The sequence below is a fragment of the Battus philenor genome, unplaced genomic scaffold (assembly GCF_028537555.1).
Source record: "Battus philenor isolate CCGP_79_NKW_IND1 unplaced genomic scaffold, ilBatPhil1.0.hap1 SCAF_9, whole genome shotgun sequence".
In the NCBI taxonomy this organism is placed as follows: domain Eukaryota; kingdom Metazoa; phylum Arthropoda; class Insecta; order Lepidoptera; family Papilionidae; genus Battus; species Battus philenor.
The window spans coordinates 11,538,205-11,563,519 of record NW_027181759.1 but is presented as its reverse complement, the minus strand read 5'-3'; the positions used below and the strand labels follow the sequence as shown (position 1 = coordinate 11,563,519).

Here is a 25,315-nt window from a genome sequence, read left to right as displayed (position 1 = left end):
CGTTTCCGTTGCATAATTAATTGACGCATGCGCCACACATTGCAATCAGCTGTCAGAAAGAACATAATCACGTAAAAAACAAAATTATTTGTGTCTTTAGATAATTCCCGTCAATATGGCGGGGCAAAATCCAGGCTCTCCTACTGACTTCCAATATTTTTACGAAGATGAAGTATATAAAATCAACAATCGCGGCCAAGTTGTATTCGGTCTAGTACTTGAAAACTACGAAGCGAACTCCAGCGACCAGGAGAGCGAAATTGAAACTCCTATCCAAAAAGGCGAAATTCGTGTTGTGTGGCATCCTTCGGGAACCGAGCGAGTAATTTCAGAAAAATCGGTAAGTGATTGTCAAATCTGAAAAAAACATCTGGGCACTTCATTTGTGATTCGGAGTGTGGTATTGAAAACTTAGCATAGCATGTTAGAATGCTTCGACAAGATTTATTACGTCTGACAATGATGTTTTTCTCAAAAGTGCATTTTAACAAGCATAAAATAAAATCAAGTACCTATGATATAAGTACCCACATACAGAATAAAACAAAGCCCTTATTTTCATAAAATTGCATTGATTTCTAGGTAATATATCATTTATTCAACATTTTGATGTCAGAAGATTCAAGTAACATTCTAACATTTCTCATTTTGTCACTTATTATGAAATTTAATAGCATAACTTTTCAAATGTGTTATGACAAATTAAATTGAAATTATTGCCAATATTGTGCAAGTTTGTGGTTTGTAAGATTTATAAATTTATAAAATTAAAACTATCAAGATAAATTTTTCTCTTCAAAATAATATATTACCCATTAATAGGATTGTTATAAAACACTTTTCTTGTTAGACTTTATTCTATAGAAGAGCATTCATTTCCCTAATAAACCATTACTTGATTTGATATATTCTTTTATTGCAACAATATTCAAAATAAAATGAATAACATATGTTTAAGCAACAGCCAGCTTTGTATTGCCTTTATAATAAATATTTCTAATACAAAGTATTTGTATACTATGTGGAATAGTTACAAAATGTTAAAAAAAATATTTTACAATTTATTATTATTCTGTCAGTATCTACTATAAAACAACAGTTTTGAATTTCAAAAGACATGCATCTTTTTTATGTTAGAGAAATGTGACAAAAAAGTTTTTTATTAAACATAGGTGTTATGGTGCACTGATAATATATATGCATATAGCATGAGAAACATGAGATGGCATTATCTTAATAAAAGTAGCTAACAAATGCCTTACATGAAAGTAACTTTCAACAGTGTAACAATATTTTGTGTTTATTAAATATTATGTTTATAATAACAAGTGTGTTTGGAGAAAATGTGATACTCTAATGGTAAATCTTTATCATTAAAAAATTAAACCAACTTACTTTGTTCTTATTTTGTTCCTTAACTTCAGATCATAATAATAAAGTAATTACTAAAATTGGAATGTATACTTATTAGCTAGTGAAAGGCTTATGCAATGATTACATAATGAAAACCAGATAAGTAAAAGAAAAAGAGAATTTAAATAAATCTTAATTCTTTGTATCAACATTAATTGACTAATTTTCGATGTTAAGGTACATTATATAAATGAAATATATTACATTATAGATCAGTCATTCCTTCTTATAAAGGTTTATAACAATTAATGAAAGGTAGTATGTGCTGATTAAATTTTATATCAATACTAAAATTAAAATCATTTTTTTTATGTTCTAAATTAAAAATGGTTACATTTTTCTGTGTCCAGATTGTATACAAAAGTTTAACAATATTACTATAATGAAATGTTATTAGTATATAGCTCTTTATGATTCAGCTTAAGGGTGTCTTTAGAAATTTTGGCTGAAAGAGTAATGTCAATTTGTAATTGGTCTTCAGATTTTTAAGTTGCTTACATGTATGCTCTATAGAGTCGCAAACAAGGGTAGAGGACCACTGGACTGTCAATGGGAGAAGCAGTTATGGGTACCCAAAGCCTAGCCTGGGTATAAATAGCAGCTGCTAATATTAGATTTCATTTTTTGTTAATGTTCATTTTTTTGAGTGAATATCACTTTTGTGGAACTGTTAAATGTACTATTGTGATGCATTGTAGGTTGGCCTAGCAGACCGTTCGTTGATGCCAGGCGATGTTGTACGCCGCCTTATAGCTGGAAAGGACACACAACGCGGATATTGCCGTGATATAGTGATGACAGCAGCATTGCAGATTGTGGGAACTAAACATGTGATACCAAGTGTTGCTAGTGAAAGACTTCAACCACTAGAAGAATTCACACCTGACCTTGCTGTATGTCTGGATTCATGGGTTGGAACCTCAAAGGTATGTAACTATTACCTTAAAGATTTAAGGGAATTAAATTTGATACTGAAATAATATCAATTTTTTATAGAATAAAAACTATACTATAAACTTGGACATACACAAGTTACTTTTCATTAAAAAAGTATCTAAAGTATATATCAATAATTATATTGATCCATAATTTGTTAATCCATTAACTTTTCTATATTTCATTAAATATTAATGAGTAAATTACCTTCTTATACTTTTCTGTTTGAAATAGTTATAAAATAATAAGGTAGATAAAATTGTTATAATTGTATACCATGAATTTTGCTCTTCAATGCTTTTAAATAAACTGACAGTAGGAGTTTAGTTACAAATTATTAAACTAAGAAAATTTTAATTCTTTATTTAAATAACATACTCTATACTAGTCTTAAAGATATCCATTTTTAAAGACCTTTTAAGCTTTATTGTTAACACCATACCTACCCTAGAATGAAACTGCAGCTATAGTAGGTAATAATCTTATATTACGAAAAAATTTAACTAAATTAAATTTTAATATTGTTAAGAAAATAATTTAAAGTATATTAACAGTTATCATTTTTTAGCAATTGTTTTTATAGTTTTAAAGGATGGCTTATTGTTATATTTGTCATGAACTACCTTGAATAAAAGGTTTCAATTTTTATTTTGCATAGTTATTTCCATTTCTTACTGTCCTCACTTATTTTTTTTTATTTAATGTTTAGCTTATAGTTAATGTCTTAACAAAAACTTTTCAAAATAAATTAGAGATATTTAGTGATAACATTATTTACCTTCCATGCTAGTCAAAGCTATTCTGTTCTAGTGCAACTATATTCATCACATGTATCACTGAAGTAATCAGATATACAATAGGATAATATTTATAGTTAAATACACAAACAATGTAGATTTATTTAAAACAAATTTCATCTCCAGGCTGTTCATAGTAAACTTCGTCTTGTATCAGCTGATGGTTCTCGCCTGGAATATCCAGACCTTGACAGTTGTCCTCTAGAAGACTACTCCATGCGCAGACGTCGATCAACACCTTATTCCTCATCCGAGTTCTACCCAGGCCAAGTAGTCTACGGACCTCTGGGCTCCTTAGACAATGCCAACTGGCTTCATGTTACCAAGGAAATGAAAGCTGCAAGGAAACATAAGATGCATGACCATAAGGTAAGTGAATTAATTGTGAATTGAAACCCAATGTTAATTAAAGCAATTATGTTTATTTTATGTGTTAATTTCTCTTAACGAGGCACTGTTATATCATATCAGTCTAAGATAAGTGAGTGATTACATTGTTAGTAAAACGTGTTTGTTTTATTGTTTAATAATTCACATTAGATAATCAAATTGTGTAGTAATGATTGCTTAGGCATATCACCCAAGACCTACACAAAACATATATGATTTATGTATAATATTTTTTATCTAGTTCTAAAAAAAAGACCTTGTAGGAAGTTTTCAAGAAAAAACTGCGGTATCTTTTTACTTAGTCAAGCTGTGCAGTCAGAATGTTAAAAAATATAGTCTAGATATTGAAGAAAGTCAACTCGTATAATGTAGATCCAAAAGTGAAACAGACATATAGGGTTGCATTAAATAAGCCCGCTAAGCATATTCCAGTTTTAAGTAAAGTATATTAAGAAATAGATTGAAACTGTACAAAAATAGATTATAAAAACAACAAAGAATTTATAATAAGAATTATTTATTCATAATATATTTTATTTAAAGTATGTTTTAAAGATTCATTTATTTTATTTCAAAATTGGTTCATCCTTCAAGACCACCCCCGACTATATTCCTTGGAAACAGTTGATATTTGAAAATGACAAGTTATCTTATTAACTAAATGATAACAAGTCAATCTATTTGTATGCATCTGTTGTTTGTATGATGTGGATGCTGATCTTAGTTGATTGTACCTGTTGATTATCCTACTGTCTACAACATATTTTAATATTGATATCTATTTAACCAGTATTTTGACGTATTCCTGTATAGGTCTTTGTTTAATATTTTTCCAAAACATAAAAAATGCCAAAATTGATGCTTGCACACCTATTACAAAGTTACTTCATGTAAACTCATCTTTATGTTTCTTCTGCAGTAATGACCAAAGTGTTGTTGTGATATACTTTGTACAGTTAATAAATTATGTTATTTCTAGTGAGGTCATATATAAAATTCTTATTAAAGTTATTAGGTTTTTACTTTATAGTTCACAGTAGAAGCGGTGGTAACAGAGAGTGTGAGTGTGCATTGGCAGTGTCGTGCCCTGTGCACTCACCTTACAGACACCAATGCACCACAGCAGCCTAAGTTCCTTGTTGAAGGTATTTAATTTTAGAACACTTATCTTGATAGTTATGTAGAACCTTTATTCTGTTACACACACCTTTGTTCTGTTGTACACTTTAGTTATTTCTTCATTTCTGATAGTTGTATCCATCTTTTATATGCCATCCGATCCCCTGCTTTTCACAGGGCAGTGCTGAAAAAGAATCCATTTATTGTCTAAACTTACTCGGACCTGCGGATAGGTGATCATCATCACTATGGTCTTTAGCTATCTATTTCCCGTACAGCCAATTGTTTATCCAAGTCATATGGCTAAGGACTCACATGTATAAATATACAATATTAAACTCGTGCAGTGTGCGAAGTACATATACTCGTATATAGCCGATAAAACTGTCTTATCACATAAAATGAAAACTTTCCTGGTTTAAAACTGTATTTGTGACATTACCGTACCTACTATTAAAAATGTGTCAATATTTTGCTAATTCAATGGTTATAATCATAATTTTATTAAATTTTTAGTTAACAAGATCATTTTGAAGTACATATAGCAGACAATTTATGTTATAATATTATATAAGTAAACCATTTCGACTTTTTAGTTTAGGACAAATATTCGGAGGAGAGTCGCCTAGATGTAGGTAGACAAAAGAATGCTTGTAAAACCAGTTTATTTACAATTACATATTTCAATTTGGGTATTTTTGATTTTTGAGAATACGTCGACTAAATTTACCAAAAGAAATCTTTCGAAAATTCTCTTCAAAGTAAAAACGTTGTACCAACACGATTTTGTCTTTTTGAATGTATCCTGAGGAATAATTAATGTTTTTTTTTATATAAAAGATTATAATAATTGTCGGATGACAATTTTAAATACCTTAAGTATGTAATAGTAATACTAATTGGAGATAATAGTCTTTAGTTTTGTTAACAATGATAAAATTTTGTTAAATCAATATTGTATTTGTAATTATCAACAGGTGAAGATTTGAAAAATTTGAAACTCCTCAACGTTTTTGAACCGTGCACACTGCAGGTAGGCGACAGAAACTTCCTGACCATTGGTCCAGAAGACACCTTTATTAGTAAAAAACAGTGGAGGAAACACCAAAGTTAGTACAACAAAAGTCATAAAACAGAACTTTATAATAATTCCCACTGGATGAATATATTCATCATAAGAATTTAACAAAAAAATCTTTTTTACAGGCAAGTATTACAGGAACCTTCGTAAACAGACGAAGCCAGTGAAGAAACCCTCAAAGACTGATACAAATTCGGCCGAACACCTGCCTTCAAGACCTAAAAAACGTGCGTCGTCACATCGTAAACTAAAGTCCACTGATGTATGTATTATTTACATAGAATTAATTAATTTCTTGTTTAAACTTTTAACAATGATTTACACATTGTGCTTTGGAAGCTTCTCATAATTATCTTTCAATAATTTAGTTATTTATCTTTGGTTTGGTTGGTTTGGTTTATGCGAAAAGCTTCTATTTTTAAAAAAATATAGCTGCAAATCACTATGCATTGTCAAAGTATCAGCCTGTTATAGTCCAGAAAAAAATAAAATATTATGGAGGGATGACTATATTTATTAATTTTAATGTCTTTAAAACAAACACAATTATGCAGGATAAAAAATCACACAGTAAGAATTTAGTAATAATGAACACTATATATTTTTTTTAATGGACTTCAATTTTTTGACAGTTTGTATGAGAAGAGAAAAGTGTAATTTGTAACCATTTTTCTATAAATATTTCAATCCTTTCAATAAAAACTATCTTCCTGTCTTGATGAAAATATGAAAAAATATTCAAAAATAAATTATTCGAATGGGTAAAAAAGCTATTATCGAGTTTTTTGTAAACTATTTGTAACACAATTGACGATGGTTTTAATTTTGATTTGATACTATTCAATTAAATGAAATCCCTTTCAATTGGAGACATCGAGTAAATTAAGAGGAAACCTAGTACAAAAAAGGTTAAACCACATGGCTGATAATTTTTAGCTTTTCTTTTTTCTTTTTTTTTTAGTTTTGTTTTTCTTTTTATTATCTATTTTCAGATGTTAAATAGTTATAATCATGTATAGTAAACTAAATAGTATATATTTATTTTCAGAATGAAATGGATGTGGATACGGCGGATGACAAATTAGAGTCACTTGATGAGGCTTTGAAGGCTGATGCCAACTGTCCCAGCATCAAAATCGAACCAAGTGCTGATGTAACTATACCAGTGGGAAGCAGTCAGGAAGATACGGCCACAGAGGAGAAAAACGACTCCGGCATTAGGTAAACTCAACTCCACTTACAAATAGTCATTAGTAATTTTAAAAGTATTATAAGGTATTTAAGTGTTATAACAAATTAGTATGACGTATATTTTAGTTTTGCTATATTTGCAAAACTTTACATTACATACACATTGATAATGTATTGTAATGTATTCCATAAATGTGAAGTAGCCCTATGGGTATTACATACCAACTTATTATATGATTATCAATTAGCTAAGATTCACGTAGTTAATAAGACTGGACTATAACAATACAAGTTATGAGTAATTTATTATATCTTGTTTTAAATTCTTGATCATGTGCATTTTTCATGTGTTATAAATCATTGGTATTATTTATTGGTGTTCCATTACAGTAAAAGACAACATACCACAAGCATGCTTCAATTAAAATAGTTAATTAGCAAGCAGCAATATAATGAAATGAAAACCTTTCTTTTTAGAAAACTTATTGCTACAAGCATGTGTAGATACACACAAACCATTTTTTTTTTTATTTTCTTGTCTGTGGTGCTCTCATAGTTTATATTTATTCTGTGTTATGAAGGGTGTTTGGAAATGGGTATAAAATTTTGAAAGGTTTGAATGTATACCACATTTGCTCTCAATTAAAGTATGTACACCCTTTCGAAAAATTAATGCTTTCAAAACTAATATATAATGCAATGATAATATGTATTATTGTTTGCTATTTGCCCTTCACACTTTGTACTGCCATAAGTTATTGGCCTTTTGCATTCTAATAGAAAGAATAAATTATGTGTCATCTTTCAAAGATTGCTTTATACAGTGTTTTGTCAGCAAAAGAGCTATAGATTCACTCCCATATTAGTTTAATGACTACTTTTGTGCGCATTTCCACATTTTTTTCGCAATACAATTACGGCGCACAATCCACGTAACTTTAATAGTCTCTACATTCATCTTTAGAAAATCAATTTTCTGTTATAATTATTTAAATTTATTCCATTAGTTTGTCTGTGCTGTAGGTACTGATTGCATGTGTTTATAGTAAAAAAATGTTTCCAGTAGTATATTAAACTCTAATTATAATTAAGTGGGCTAAGCAAATCCCACATCTGCAGCCCTGAACCAGCGAAGGAAGACAGCCAGCTACTCAATGGAGACAACAAGACCGGAGACTCCTGCCTTAACGATGATGACTCAGACAACTGGGAGAACACCAGCAGTGATGGTAGTGATACAGACAGGCAAGCAATGTTCTTTTGGTTTAATTTAAAGGTTTAATAATTATTTATTTATCAGCAGATTACTATATTTATAACTTTGCAATGAAACATTTATCTATTCAATAAAGTCTTCAAAGTCAGTATTTAGGACAACATTATGATAGTCTATATTTAATAACTATAATAAAAACAGAAAACAATATTAAACGGCCGCCTAAATAATAATAAAATAAAACACGAACAATCACTTGTATATTTAATTAATTATAGCCAAGATTAAATATTTGCGTTACAGAGATGTTCTGGGAAAAGAGAAAAATAATGTAAATGATTTTCATAAACTATTTAAAAACATGTAAACATGAGTACACTTGAATATTTGTTTACACGATTTTAAAATAACGTGGTTCATAAATACAATAAATAGACATTAAAATGTATTCAAAAAATAATTTTAACGAGCATTAAAATTTCAACGAAACCTAAAGTTTTCTACAGCTGGATATTAAGAATTATGAAAACCATCTGAGAAACAAAAAAAAATACCATCCGTTAATAAATAACGAAAGAGAAAACCAATAAAAGCCGTTAAGAATTTTCTTCAAAGCCACGTTGTTTTAAATATTCTTGTGCTAGACATATTTATTATATCTACTGATGATAACATTTTTGGACCTGTCTGCAATAAAGGTGCAGATTGTTATTAACATTTATAGTAGCTAATTTATTTTTTAAACTTTGATTTTTCACTGTACACCAGCTTAATTTTTTTTTGTAATAAAATGAATCGTTTTTAGTGTGTTCTCATCTTGCACGATTTTTGAAAGTGTTTGAACATATCTTCAAATTTACAGTAAATGTCGACATACGATTTTTTTTGCATTTTGCTCTGCGTAACATATAACACGTATAAAAAAGTTTGTGTGTAGTTCTTTTGATACGGGCGTACAAATTTGAATGTTAGAGACCTTTACCGCACAAAATAGTTGAAATATATTTTTTTCTTATTGGCATTTATATATGTAGAAACAAACCGAACTATTTAAAACGCCATTGCTATTAAATACAGGAATATATTAATATTTGCAAAAAAATGTTTGTCGGTACAAACTGCAAAGTCACACTTGCGCTGTCGTCAGTCTGTGGGGAATCTATGCCTTGCAGTGATCGTTTATCAGCTGACATGATGATGACGGGGGACTAAAATAATATTCCGATGTGTAACGATGTGTTGCGTGTAGTGGTGCGACGTGGTCGTCGCGCTGCTCTTCGGCGGCGTCGCAGCGCGGCAAGCGGTCGCCGCAGTTGGCGGTGCGCTTGCTGCGCGGTAAGCGGCTCAAGCGCACCGTCCGCCGCGCACCGCCCGCCCCCCCGCCGCGCGCCGGGGAGCGCGTCGTCGTCGAAACGCTGCACACGACCAGCCGCGCCAACGTCGTCTGGCAGGCGAGTGCAACGTACACACACTCATACACAAACACACACACGAGTACTAGTAGTGTTTACTTGTTAAAAACTGGAATGAGTATAACAAACTAACAAACCACAGTTTATCATTATAAATACATATCAAATTTTTATCTTAAGCGTTATAAAAAATATTTTTAATCTTAATTTCCGTTATAAAGTTCTGACCTACATTCTTTATTTAGAATTGTTGAACCTATTATAAGCATTGCGAGGCTGTCACAATTTGATATAACTCAGGGCTCGAGATACAAACTGACCTACATTAGTAAAGTGTTAAATTAAAGTATTATTGACTGTAAAATTAGTAATAAAAAACAGTTATTAAATAGCTTTTCTCTTACTCCTGTTTATGCAATGTTTTCCGTTTAAATAGTTAATTTATGAATAAAAATATCTATGCTAATGAAAAATTGATTTGAAAAGAAACTGCGGCAGTTAATAAAAATATTAAATATTTAGAAAATTAAGGTTCTTTAACTAATATTACTAGACTAGGTGACATTTTTAACAATAGGTATGTGAATGCATAGATGGGAAAGGCAAATAAATGTCAAGGGGACTATTCTCGAATATCTTCTGTGCGTCGTGTCAATTGCACCCTCGCACATCTCATCGTCCGTATATATCAGAGAGTGACTACCAACTCCGTACTCATTATATTCAATATTTTGTGAGTGTGCAGTGTACACCTGCTAACAGACACAAACATTACTAGCTGCGCTAACATTGTACACACAGACACATACACGACATAAGCTGTCTACATTGTCTTCGAGATATGTATCATGCAACCTTATACATCCACTGTCGCCTATGACACGAATAGCATCAACACCAGTGTTGTATGTGAGAGTGTATAAACATCTAGTAGATGTGTAAGTAATTGGTAGATCTAAAAAAGGAAATAATTGAATGTATGCTGAGTTATTAGGAATGTAGATGAGGAAGGAAAGGAGAAAGAGTAATAAAAAAAAATGAAAATTATGGACGTGCGGACAGCAAAGTGTTAACACTTATATTGCAGAGAAAGAAGAGACAAGTGAAAAAAAAACGAGTAGATCATGAGGGAACACATATTACACATATGCACTCTAACATCAGACCACAACTTCCATTTTAAAATCTTATTCTTTTATTTTACAGGATGGCACTATAGAAATGGGTATACCATCAACCCAATTGTATCCTATTCATCATTTGGATGGTCAAGAATGTTTCCCTGGTGATTTTGTTGTCAGCGGAGCGGCCAATGTCGAGGAGAATCAGCAGGTGAGTGAAGAAAATTCTTCAATTATCCTTATACATATTAACTTTACTTGTAAACAAGCATGGTGTGATCTCGTCCACCTTGGAGAAAACACACTAACTCATGCAGATAGATATATTTATCAACCTTGACCATAGGCTTACATGGCTATGATGTCTAAAAACAAAGCAGTGAGCTTTAAACACAAAAACATGGACTGGCTGCTTAAGGAGTAGCAAGTTGTCTATAAGTAATAAGTCAATAATATATAAAATTTATTACCATAGTTTGTAATGCAGCTATGGTGTTTGTTTAAATCATTTTAAATTTTCTGATGAAATTAATGTAGTTATACTGCTATAAAACCTTTGAAGTGTTATTGACTTGCGAAATCTGAATCCACGAGTCCGAGTTTTAACGCAGATGTAAAAGTTTCAAAATGTCAATTGACAGCGCCAAATATGAATTATGGAACTAGGGACATCAATTTTTTTTAATACAATATTTGAAATTTTTTAAGCTGAAGCACAGGGAATACGGCGTAGTGCAGCGTGTGGACCACCACGGTCGGACTGCGATCGTCAACTGGTACCGTACCTACACTAGCGCCGATGAGCCTGTGTAAGTACTTGAAATAATTAGCTTGCCAATTACTCTTGCCTGCATTACGTTAAAAAAAAAAAACTTTTTCATTATCTGTACTTAATATAATAAGGAGCAGAATAACAAAGTTCACCTTAGCCCGAAGAATTGATCGTCTGAAGTGTCTAAAGTGGGGCGGGGCATATCGCTCGTACAACCGATGGCGTTAGGCAAGAAAGGCTTTGGAGTGGTGATCACGGCTCGGTAGAAGCGGCGTGTGTAAGCCGCTCACTACGTAGACCGACCACGTTGTCAAAGTCGCGGGAAGTTACTGAATGCTAGCAGCGCAAGACATGGTCATTATGTCGATCATTGGGAGGCCTAGAACTTGTAGTGGTCGCTGTCGGCTGACATGATGATGATGATAACTTATAAGTATTGTACATTTCTAATAGATTAAGGCGTTATTTTGCGGAAGTCCATTCTAAGTAAGAAAAGGACTAATATTCGTGGAGGGGTGATACACGTGTCGAGTGATTTAACGGTGGTGGTTGTGTAATTCGCATTGTTTGCCGCATGCGCATTTATCAGCGGGATGACGAGCGGTGCACTTCATTGCACGACTATTGCTATATAACAGAAATAACTATATATTAGTCCTTTTCTTATTTAATGTACATTTGATATCGCTCTTTATATATATATTTTTTCTTACGTTGTATTTCTTAACAGGCCACAAATGTTGAACGAAAGCGAAATGAGTGTGTACGACTTGAAAGACCACCCAGATTTCCAGTACCGCCCTGGCACCGTCGTCATCAGGGTTGCGAACTTCACAGGAGAAGATGCTAACTGTACTGCTGGACAGGTACAAACTCAATTAAAAATATTAGATGTCATTAATATATTTCTTTTTTAATCTTTTGGTTTAGATGTTCCTAGACTAAAATATAAAACTTCCAGAGTTGGATTTTTCGTGTATTTTAAATTCATACTATTCACTTAGGTTCATTTATAGTGACCACTCATATATTATGGGAAGAATTCCAGTAGAGTCGAATTATACAGAAATTATAATCATACCATACTCCCCATATATTGACATCAAATTGTGTGGGTTTTTTGTGGTCGCTTTTTCAATCTCATTAATACAGTAGAGTAATTCATTCATTACCATATCACTCCAAAAATCCTACAAAATATAATAGTATTTTTTTAATTTTTTAAAGAACTGAATATAATTTAGAATTATTAATATTTATGAATTTAACTTTGTATTTTAGGTCATCGACAACTTTCCATCAGGTCGTGTGAAGGTATGGTGGGTAGATGGCCATACAAGCATGTGTTGGCCACAAGATTTGTATAAGGTATGTAAATTATTTTAATTTTGTAATATAATAGCAGTTATTTTTATTTTAATTAAAATCATACTATTTACTTTTTAAATTCGGTTACATTCTCTCTTTGTTACTCTAGTTCTCAATCATGATTAATTAAATGAAATTAAGAAGCCCAATGTTAACTTAATCTAGATGTAGGCTTGTTTCTCTGGAGTATATAGTCCCTTTTATTTTTAATAATTTTTACTTATTGTTATAAAGGTCATCTATTGATTCAAATTATTTACTAGTTTATTATAAATGAACTAATTATAGATAGGTTGAACTAGTAATTATGTGAAATATAATTTTGTGTATTATTTATCGACATTGGCTAGCCTATTGTCACAAAAAAACTAATTTATTATTTAAATAGATAATGTAAAGGTAAGAGTAGCTCAAATAAAAATAAATTTAGTATTCTGAAAAAATATCTATATCTTTTTTGCAGGTTGGTGAATACGACTCTGAAGAGGGCGAACTTTGGGGCTCAGAGGGATCCGGTTCAGAAGACTCTTGGGAGACGCAGAGCTCGGCGCGGGACGAGCCACGTACCCCCGACACCACGCCTGCACAGCCCGCACAACCTCCACCAGCTCAACCTGCTCTTTTCCCACAACTGCCCGTTCCATTCGGCCGGAGGAAGATCAGCTTACCTGGTACTGACAAATTTATAATTCTATGTCGTGAGAAAAAATTTTGTACCAATTTAGTCATGATCAGGAGGTGAAATATTTTTTAATGGATATCTCTGATGTTTTGAGGTCAGAAAAATATAGCAGATTTACAAGGCCGACGGCCATTGAATATGATTTTAATTTTGAGGTTCAATTCAAAATTCCTATATGTTTATGACAAATAAAAAGTATAATCTAAGTTGTAAAACATTTTTTCTTAGATAATGTCTTAATGTCCCATATTTTAAGGTCGCATTGTCTTAGACTTCGAATAATATAGATAAAACCCGTAGAAAATAGTTGATCGTCTATTAAGCTCGCTTATCTAAAAATCATTTTTCTCTATTCTTATCAGTGTGGGTTGAATCATGTTTGCATCATTTCGGCTATAGGACTCCCAAAGCTGAACGATTGACTGGCGCTATGTGGCCTGTCGACTGACATTGCAACTTGTCAATCTACTAAGGTCATGTAGGTAACATGTTTGCATAGCTACGTTACATACTTATTTGGAGACGTGAAAAAAGATATACGTAGTTGTTTAATAAAAAAGAAAAAAAAGTACCATGGGCGATCTTATCATGCAAGACAATATCTTACGGACAATCATAATTATACTATTTTATTCAGGTTAAAATCTGAAGTGGCAGTAGACGCGGTACATAGTTCGTGCAATTGGTGGTCAACCACAAGCTGGTAGAAGGGGCGTGGGTAGGCCCATCACTAGGTGGACAGATGACGTAGTTATATAGCATAAAGGGTAATATAACAATCTATAACAGAAAGTCGCTGGATGCAGGAAGCGCGAGACCAGTCATCGTGAATATACCTTGCAGTGGGCACTTATCGGCTAATATGGTGAAAATAAAAGAAAATTATTTGTTACAGTAATAGGCGAAAGTCCAAGTGATGAACATGCGCCGGAAATAGTGAGCAGTACAACGGCGGTGGTGGTGAGCAGCAGTGGTGTGCCCCGTCTATTGGAGCCGCGAGTGGCGGCGCACATAGAACGCGGGCGGGTAGCCATGCGACGTCTCGAGGAGATGTTCGCGAAACACCCGACACTGCAAAGCCAAGAGGTACCATTCTATTTCTTGTATGCATGACAGTACCATCACGAAGCGGTGTCTTTCTCTTCTTCCTAATCATTCTTGAATAAGTAAACAGTCTACAGACAACATAAAGATGGGCGTAAAGCTTTTCTATGCATTCATTTAAATACTCTATGGGTCAATTCAGCCACTTAATCTTTCAATAGAAAATTTTAGAGCAAGTTAGATCTGGCTAGCTAAATTAGATTCATGCTGAATAAAATCTTTAATATGCTACTAATATTATTTACTGTTCCATGAGAAAGAAACTTAAAGCCCACATAACTCGATAAAGTATACAGATATTTATAAATAGTTGTTTGGCTTTCAGTGCAGTGACTCATTAATTATTAACTTTTTATTAATAATGTAATTCTTACTTTTTAGCGAAAATTTTTAATTATCTTGTAATTATTGTAATTTACACAATAATAGTTGAAGTTAGTACATAATTGTAAAAGATTAGAAGCATGTAACAAAAGTTTTAAATAATGCTACTTGAACAATCTCAAAATCGAAATCCTTTGAACAAATTTTGTATTTCATTGCAGATAATGAGAAAACTTCTGAATCTTTACAAGGACTGTCGTTTTCTTGATCGTTTGATGGGTACAACATTCTTCCATGAGGATCATTTTCTGGTAAATACACTACCTTTTATTATCATTTAATGTATATGAATAATAATCAAAAGTTTAATGAGAATTGAAAAAAATATTTTTTAAGTAATCATTATTTACAATATGGACGCCAAATTAATTAATTCCATATAAATTACCATTCCATATTCACGGTTTTTGTATTTGAAACATGTTTATATTATATATCCGGCGAATAAAGAGCTTTTATTGTATATTTATTTCCTTCGATTAGAATCCTTTTGATTATAATTATTTGAATGTGTGTCAATAAATATTTTTGTTTTGAAATTTTAATTTTAATTTATTATTATATAAATGTGACATAATTTTTACACTTATAACCATGTATGGTAAGAAAATTTAAATTGTAGGAAGCAATATAAATTTCCTTTGCTTGCTTAATGTATTGAATGCAGTAAATCCACGGGTAGGTGTGAATGTTTATCAACCAAAAACCTGGCTATATGTGCGAGTTTTTGGTGAAATCGTAATTCAATGTTTGTGTCTTCTGCAAAAAGAAAATTCTGAAAAGTTGTTCTGAAAACTTGCCTCCTTTCGATTTTAGCAGCAGTTCTGCTTATACTGTCTATTAAAATTAAAATAAATTGTATTGTAAGAGAAATAGCGTAAAAGTTACATAGTTCTGACAAGCGCTTTTCCTATTGAATCATCCATGGTTTAGCTAAAGGTTAATCCAAAATGATCTATTCATACCAAAAAAAACTTGCACCAAATTTTAATTTTCACGCTATACAAATATTTTCTAGGGTCTTTTAGAGCGTGTACGTGAACGCGGAGCTAGCACACCGCGCGCCGGTGAGCGCCGCGTGCACGAGCAGCTGGCTCGCCTGTTCACACCCAACGAGCCCGGTTTAGACGTCAACGACACCAGCGAGCCGGCTGAGACCTCTCTCGAAGCTATGCTAGTCGACGAAGATAAAACACAAGGACAGGCTATTATTACTGCCAATGTCACCGTCGAAGCAATGGAGGTGAGAAATATTAAACTTACAGGACTTGCAGAATTAGTAGTGGGTTTATAAGGAACATTCAATGTAACTCAGAGAGCAATGGAAAGGGCTATGATATCTGCTGAAGAATCTAGGTCGCTATTACGGGACACATTGCTAGTGAAAACGACGGCCATTGAGATTGAAAGGTTCTCCAGTGGCGACCGCAAGCTAGTAGACGGTCCGTTAGGTGGATCAATGACATAGTCAAGGTCGTGGAAAAATCACTAAATGCGGGCAGGGTAAGACCGGTTATCGTGTAAATTTTTGAAGGAGGCCTATGCTGTCTATTGGCAGACAGGATGTTCTAGAGCAGTATTTCCCAAACTTTTTTTGTATCAACTTCAAATTCTTATATGAGGGCCTGTGTAATCTATATATTTTTTATATTACAGTGAAAGGTTAAATTCGGTTTGACTCCGTTTTCGGATTGTCTTTCTAACCATCTAATAGTACCATATGGGGACTATTCGCTATAAAAATAAGTGAACCATGATGAAATACTGCATCCTTAACGAGGTGTGTTTGTAGATACCACGAAAACAAATACAAAAGGCAAATATACCTTAAAATCCAGTTGTTGCCACTAAGCATTCGGCTGTAATATATGATGTGTTTATAACCTCAGTGTTGTTTTAAAAAGAGCGATGTCAGCATTGCCAACGTCATGATTATAATTTTGTTCACTACTTCCTATAATTGATCTTCAAAAGAAACCGTCATAGGTACTTGTTTTATTATTTTAACTTTGTATATTACACGGGCAGCTTAACCACGTACCATACATATATTTATGGTATAATTAATCTAATTTAATATCTTTATATTTAAGTAGACATTTACACACAATTTTGTTTCGTCAATCATTTTAAAATGTAGAAAGCTATCACCGGCTTGGAAATGCTGATCTGATGGGAAGAGCCGGCCAAAAACTTCATAGTTTCTCTTTTTAATTGAAATTTTACAATGTTTCATGTGTATGTTATAATTTCGAGCTAATAGAAACTCTTGAACACTATAACAAGATTTAATTAATAATATACTTTTAATTTTATGTTTAATATTAAGGAACGGAAGGTCTATATCTTCTGTGGAACTTTAATATGTATACCCATGAAATTTTGGTTTGCTTTTGAAGACGAGATTTAGGTTTGAACACAAATGAGCAACCATCTTTTTTTAAAACAACTGGACAGCTCAAGTAGCATGGACAGTTTTCATGAAAGAGGCCTTAAGTTAATTAAAGTTAATACAAGGCCTCTTGCAGTAGACAGCTGCAAATATTCTAGAATAATCATTATTTAACCAGGTGGAAGCGAATTTACCCAAAAAACCATTGCATTTGAACATCGAACCAATACAAGCTTCAGGGTCTGATGCAGTGGTGTCTGAAAATCCGTCGACGGACAATGGTGAGTTTCTTGATTAATTAAAAAAAAAAACTAAGAATTTTTAATGGTCAATGGCTTATAAGTGAGGGGTTCTCAATTTTATACTATTTTAAATTGTGCTTTTTGGGTATTCTTTTAATATTCACAAGTAATCACAAAGATGATTTAAAGTGAAGATAACCTGAGCACAGTCAAGTACTATAAGTCCTTATATATTATATCTCAATTAATATCCTAGTTTTGCAATGTCACTGTAGTACATTTATATACAGGAAAAACAGCATCAGTAGTGTTTTTAAAAAAATATTCGACATCAACTTTACCAACATTTATTATCCATCACAAATATACTAATATATTTGTGATGGATAATAAATTTCCAATACTACACAATATCTTTACAGTGCAACAATGTCTTCAGAGATCCAAATGATCTAGCTAAGAATTCTTAAGTAACCAACAAAGATTTAACAAATATGTCGAATATTTGTTAAATCCCATAATAATTTATTTATTAACTATCAGGTGTTTGGGTATTTATTGGTAATCAGATTCAGGGCGTTGACTGTATTCCCAATGTACGTACAGTTTCGAGCGAGGCAGATGCGGATGGTGCCACGCGCAACGTTTGCTACAAGCTGTGCTCGCTCATACATACCCAGCTGGTGAAGGCGCACGCCGAGGTCAGCCGGTACGTACCCACTTTGGCACTCGCACAAGCTTACAAATGTATTAACACATTGACATTGACAAATTGCGTAAAGCCGTTTGCCTTGACAACATGCGAGAGAGGCTTGATCATACGTCTGAAACTGAGGACTCATTTTCATTCGGGCTGTTCATAAAATATGTCACTTGAAATTCACTTTTTTATACACAGTGGAAATGTTAGGTCACAAAAGCTAGACCCCTCTCATCCTCAAAATAATGAATAATTATGGATATTTATAATAATATCTAAATTTAAGGAGGGTAAATAAAGTTAAGAAATCAATAAATTATCACCACCTCTCTAAAGCAAATGATCCAATGAAAATGGACTTTGAAAGCAAAAAGCTTGTGCAGACATCAAGTGTCAAATATTACAAAAAACATTAGATGTGTTACAAAATTTTTTTATTTTTATTTATAGCTATTTATTACTAAAAAATATTATTTTTTATAACGAAAAATTTGTGAAATAAATATGTTGATATGGACCTATATTTTAAAAATCGCATTAAATTTACTAATACGGCTTTTTAATTTTTGAACTATAATTTAAATATATATTTAATACGATTTGGAAGTGTCTCAATGCTTGTAGTCTTTGGTTTTTATTTTGAGTACGTAAGATTTGATTTGATTTCTATGGCGTTCATGTTACAGCTGAAACATAGTAATTTTAGCAAGAAAATGTTTAGGCTTTGTAATCTTTGAGATTTTAGATTGATAATGAAACGTTTGAAAGCTTTGTATAAAGGCTGTAATTTGTTTTCCGCAGGAGAAGGCCGCAAGAGCTGGCCGAATTTCTTAACAGCTTAATGAAAAATCCAAACGCGATCGAAGAGAAGTTACCCTACCACTTTTCAGTGTGAGATTCCATTTTATGTTTTACGCCTCTCTCTTTATGTTCCATGTAAGGAGATCTGTATACAAAGACCTCAATACTTCCGATACAATATTTATAAAACAGCCCTATTATCTTTTTTTACACCATTAACTTTAGAAAACCCAAAACATTTGATTACAAGGTTCGAGTAATAAAAAATATTAAATCGACATTCGGATGAATCATCAATCAAAATTCTTAAACATATGTTAAATTATCAAATGTATGTACAGATTTCCATACATATTTTATTTGCTGTTACAACTATATTGCATTTATTTTTTGTTACATCTTTATAATTTTGGTTTTTCTGTATTCACTGATATGATCATTACTTTTTTAAATTAAATTAGTGTTTACCTTAAGAATTATCCTTGCTAGGTCTTTTTTAAACTTTATTATTCTCGAGTAACATGTACTAAAAGTTATTTTGCAATACTTATATTAAACAAATAAGTATTAATAATTTTCATAACATAATATTTTATTCCGAGTCATTCTAAACTTTTTGTTTTTATCTGTGTTTGTTGTATTCCGAACTATTTATATTAATTTTCATTTAGTTATCATTAAGGATAAAACGTCTGTAAAATTAACGAAAGAAGCTACTTTGATAAATAAAATATCCGCATTACACTTCATTTCCTTTTTATTTAGTTTATTATTTATTTTTATGTTTTATTTCGTAGATGACTCAGCAAAAAGTGGTAAACTAATTTCTCTGTTTTCCGAAACATTAGTTCTTTATATAAACCTCGTACATGTAGTTGCTCCCGCGTAGTGTTGTCATAACAATTATTTGTTTAATGTAAGTCTTGCATACAGTACCTGTTTGTCTTCTCATCTTGTTTGAAGATATAATATGCATGATAAATTCGCGCCAACAGATTTAAGAATGCAATGAATTGTCTGACGGTCTAGAAAAGCTCTATAACCAGTATTTCCTGAATAGTTATTGAATAATACATGACATGCCTTTTGACTGGTCATTGTAAACTTGACTTTCTAACTTGTACTAGGCCAGTGGTCGACAACGATTCCCGGCATTCTTAATTCGAATAAACCGTTTATAATTAACCCCTTGTGAATGAAACCAGTGTATTTTTATATATCTTAATAATAATGTGCTGTTATTATTGGTATTTAATTATTTATGGTGTGAAATTTGTAAATAAATTTGCAACATCATATAAAACTATATTTTAAGGAATGAATAATTTTATTTATTACTATGTTTTTATGTATCATTTTTGATACATAAATATCAAAACTTATCCAGGACTAATTAGATATTTTTACTATATCTTTAACAATATTATGTATAATAAGGTATAATAGTGAAATGGATAAATATTAAATTTCGGAATTTTTATTTTCGTATATATTATAGATAAGTAGCTGAAATATTTTACTAAAACAACGCCTGTCTAGTGTTTTATGTGATGGATCACGCGGTGCTATCCAATGCAGACCTGTTGTCAACTTTACTATGTAAATTTGTTAGGTTTAAACTTATTTTCGAATGGTAATTTTTACAAAATATTTTTACCTGATTGAGATAACATTACTTGCTAGATTTATAAATTTTAGGTTGTTGATATTTTAGGAGTTATTAGAATATTTAATCTCTTTTTTAAATCTGGTAATGTTCAGCATTTTATTTGACATTTCGAATATGTAAATCCTTTATAGACATAATAGTTTTTAACTATCCTGTATATGTGCTGAGTGTAATGTACGTAAATATCTACTAATACTAAATCTGCATGCTTTTTTGAAACATTGAATTCGAGCTATTCTCTGTTTTTATAAGAACAAATTTTGTTCTTGATGATACACTATTTATATTTATAAATAGATAAATTTCGTGATAGTTGTATTTTATATCGATATGTTTACAGTCAGTATGGTGCTCTAGTGGTCAGCATGGCGGATCAAGATGAGAAAGGAGAAGGAGAGAAGGTGGTTGGGTCTGACTTAAAAGACGCCACCACTACAACCGCAGCCTCGCCCGATCCGAAGAGTGAGTACTTATATTCTTTAATTTGCCTCTTATACCATTAGGTTTCAATTTAATTATTCTAGAAACAAATAGCATTTGAATTCTGGTTTTGTAGATGCGTTCTGGTTATGTGTGTAATCAGACAGACATAAAAAAGCAATACAATGGTTTTGACACATACTAGCTTAATATAAGCAAATAGCATAAATACAAGGCTTATGTAACTTTAAAGGAAAAGGAATTTTGAAAGTTCTCTTTCACTGACCAGGCCATAACGTATTCCTAAAGGCAATAAGAAGGCTGCAGTGGTGGCTTTCAACTTTCATTAATTAGAAAAGCACGATAAGAGGAGGCCAACTAAGCAATTGATATTCAATAATGTTTTTCCAAAAAATTGTATTAGAAACTTTATTGGTTTTCCATTACAAATAATCCTTGTATTTTATTGTATTTGCTTCCTTTACTAAAATAAAGTAAAATTAACAATATAAACATTTACTAAACATTAGCTTCCTCATAAAACTTCTTTTCAAAAGTTTCTGCCTATCCCAGTACCTAGAAAAATAATGAAAGGGCAAAGAATTTAATAATTTAGTAATAATTGATAAAATTTTGATGCTTTAAGGCACACAGTATATTTGTTTATACCTCAACACTTCTTTTTTCCTGTTTCCTAATCATTAAATCTCAATCCGTTTACATTTGATTGCTAAAGACAGGTGTTTTATTTTAGTTTGTGGTTTTGATGGTACAAGAAGTAACTATATTTCTATTTATTCCCTCAAGACTAAATATGAAAACAATGAATGAATGAATGAATTGGTAGAGACATTAGTGATTTTCGCACAGCATCAATATTTGACAATTCATTTTTATTTATGTTTGTTTATATTACAATTAATAGGTTTTCTCTTAATTCAAGCAGATATTCCGACAGCAGACACCGCGCCATTAGCGACAGCTGAAACTACTGAAGCTGAGAGCGAGGCGACGGAAGTGGCAGAGGGGGGCGAAGGCTTCTGCGTGCAGGAGTCGGCCCCCGCCGCGCACCGCTTCCGCTTGTCCATGCTGCAGCCCTCCGAGCCGCGCTCCTTCTACTCCGCCGTCAAGCGCGAAATCAAACTGCTCAAAAGTGACCTGCCACCTGGGGTCAGTGACCTTTGCAATTTTAACGGGATAATATCCTATGCTATCCTCGGTGGAGGGATATTCGCCTAGTAGTGGTGTTTATCAACTGTTAGGTTGATGATAAATATGCACAAAAATATTACCGATTTTCCCAGGGACTTTAAAAAATATTTTTTCAGTATTTTGTTACTATCGCATTCCTTCATCGTTCACAGCACTGGCCTCTGTGACTTAAATGTCACATCTGCATACACCTAAAATAAGTTAGTTATTATTAGATACACCGCAGAAATAATTCATACGACAAAAACAACGTTTGCTGAGTCAGCTAGTAAATATAAAAATCACGATCATTATTTCTGCCGTAAAACGTATTTCTTATAGGATTGGTTAGTAGAGACCTGCATTTGTTTGCAGGTCCGTGGTCCATCTGTATTTGTATTTGGCCTGCTGATTACTAATTAAACTTGCTATATGTATTCTTGGTTCTAACTAAAATTTATAAAAATAACATATGGACATTGATGTAATATTTATATAAGATATTTTTGCGAGCAGGTGTGGGTGCGCGGGTTTGAGGATCGCATCGACCTGCTGTCGGTGATGATCGCGGGCCCGAGCCGCACGCCGTACGAGGGCGGGCTGTTCGTGTTCGACGTCCAGCTGGGCGGCGAGTACCCGCGCGCGCCACCGCTCTGCCACTATCACTCCTACTGCAGCGACCGGCTCAACCCCAACCTCTACGAGGACGGCAAGGTCCGTGCCATGTTCACCAATTACAACAGCTCAACATTAAAACTTGCTTTCCTCTGTTAACCCTTTCGCCCGGGTTAATTACAATAAGGCTAAAGTATCCCTGACGTTGAAGGTAGGCACCATCATCCACACAATGCAAGCCCGAGGAGGGCGTTTAAACAAAATACGAAGATAATATCAAAATAAATGTAAAAAATATACAAATAATGTAATCATTTTCAAAAGTTGCTGTGAAAAAATGTGATAAAGATTATAAAAATAAGGTAATAAACAGCACAGTATTAATAAAAAGCGAAAGCAATAAACTATGGTATAGCCGTGTTAGAGAATTGTAGTATAAATGATGATGGAATCATATTAAAAATGTAAAGACCTGTCCAAAACCAGATAGGGGTGTACAAGAGGGATAACAAGATAACAGGAGCCATAATATAAAAAAACCCATAGGAGGGCACCAATGCAAAGTGCTCACATGTTTCTGTAGCACAACGAGAGTGCTGGGGGAGGTTTACCTTGCCTTCGTTGTTCTGTGGAAGATCCAGCGGCACCACCTAAAGTGTGGAGGAAGACCAGACAAAACAGACTTATAACTTCTGACACTAAGTCTGTACAGATAGTAAATAACAATAAATTTTATGTATAGTAATCTTGAAACTTTAATTCACGTTATTTTCACATATAAATTGACATCAAATGTGCTAACAACTATAACTATTCAGCTTGTATATTCATTTATACTTAATTTTATATTCATAAACAAATAAAAAAAATCGTTTGTACTATACAATGACTGTGCGGTGCAGGTGTGCGTGTCGCTGTTGGGCACGTGGTCGGGGCGCGGCGTGGAGGTGTGGGGCAAGGACAGCTCGCTGCTGCAGGTCATCGTGTCGCTGCAGGGGCTCATACTAAACGCCGAGCCATACTTCAACGAGGCCGGCTACGAGAAGCAGAAAGGTGAGGACCTAGTTAAATTAAAAACTGCGTCAACACATGCGCTACGGAACAGTAAAAGATGAACATAATGCCTAGCCCTAGACGAATTCTCTGCCAGCAGTATAATTTAAAATTAACTACCAATAAATCCATACAATCGATACAAAAACAAATAGTAATGAATTCGGAAGAAAATACCCAAAGAGAATACTTATTTACTGTTCTGTTCGCAATTAGTGCAATACGCATCCGACTAAAGGAAAATTACTACATGTAGTGTGAAATGATTAAATAACCAAAAGCTTTGTGATCTGATATTTTTTAGTTGAACTGTAATGAAATATGTATGTAAGGATTGTTGAATTCATTTCTAGGCACACAGCAAGGCAAGGAAAACTCGCGCATGTACAACGAGATGGTGCTCCTAAAGCTGGTGCAGTCGATGACGCGCATGGTCCTCAACCCGCCGGAGCCGTTCCGCGAGGAAGTGTTGACGCACATGCGCGGCGCGGCGGCCGGCCTGTGCCGCCGCCTCGAATCGCTCGTGCTGCTGTCCGGCGGAGGCGCCGCCGACGCGCAGCCGCCTGACTACCCGCTACTGCCCGCCTCCAGGGGCTTCTGCCTCACGCTGCGCTCATCGCTCGACGCCTTCCGCGCCGCGCTGCGACGCAACGACATCGCAGTCCCGCCTTCCGTCTTATAGCCGCTCGCCTACCACTAGCTACGTCACGCACACACACACACCCAGCGTACATATACACACACACACAAGAAACCCTCCACGTTGGACGGTTGTGAGCGAATGCCGAGCGATCTACATCACGCTCTTACACATTCTGTAGCGTGCCAAGTCTTATGAGATTCATACTTTGTGAAAAATCTACTTACGTCATACATACGCCCACGCAGCGTATACAGACACATAAAAACACTACGTTGGACAGTTGTGGGAGGATGTCGATCTAGGCTATATTTACGTTTCCGTAGCGAACCAAAAGTCTTATAAGATTTGTACACTGGAAAAATAGGTATATGTGACGCGCACACACTAAGCGTACATTCACTCACACATACACAAGATACCCTCCACATTGAACAGTTGTGAACGGTTGACTAACGATTTCTAAGCTCTTTTACATTTCCGTAGTGAGCCGACGGTCTTATAAGATTTGTACTCTGTGAAAAATTAATTTACAGTTTCGTACCTCGAATAAAACTTCACCAACTATAAATTAAACTGTAAAAATTAATGTTTAACTTACTGCAA

The 25,315-nt window shown here is 33.3% G+C and overlaps 1 protein-coding gene across 1 annotated transcript; it reads left to right on the top strand.

Annotated features, from left to right (window-relative positions):
• Positions 1-23: 23 nt before the first annotated feature.
• LOC137932028 ((E3-independent) E2 ubiquitin-conjugating enzyme) lies at positions 24-25,315 on the top strand. The gene is made up of 25 exons (XM_068775580.1): positions 24-340; positions 2,112-2,339; positions 3,273-3,515; positions 4,567-4,681; positions 5,633-5,764; positions 5,862-5,998; positions 6,785-6,957; positions 8,020-8,172; positions 9,393-9,594; positions 10,762-10,887; positions 11,385-11,485; positions 12,179-12,314; positions 12,730-12,816; positions 13,280-13,487; positions 14,394-14,584; positions 15,148-15,237; positions 16,005-16,229; positions 17,557-17,659; positions 18,227-18,329; positions 19,122-19,211; positions 21,131-21,252; positions 22,157-22,380; positions 22,918-23,115; positions 23,919-24,069; positions 24,423-25,315. Exons 1-25 carry the CDS (start codon positions 116-118, stop codon positions 24,749-24,751), a joined length of 4,092 nt encoding a protein of 1,363 aa, XP_068631681.1. The 5' UTR covers positions 24-115; the 3' UTR covers positions 24,752-25,315.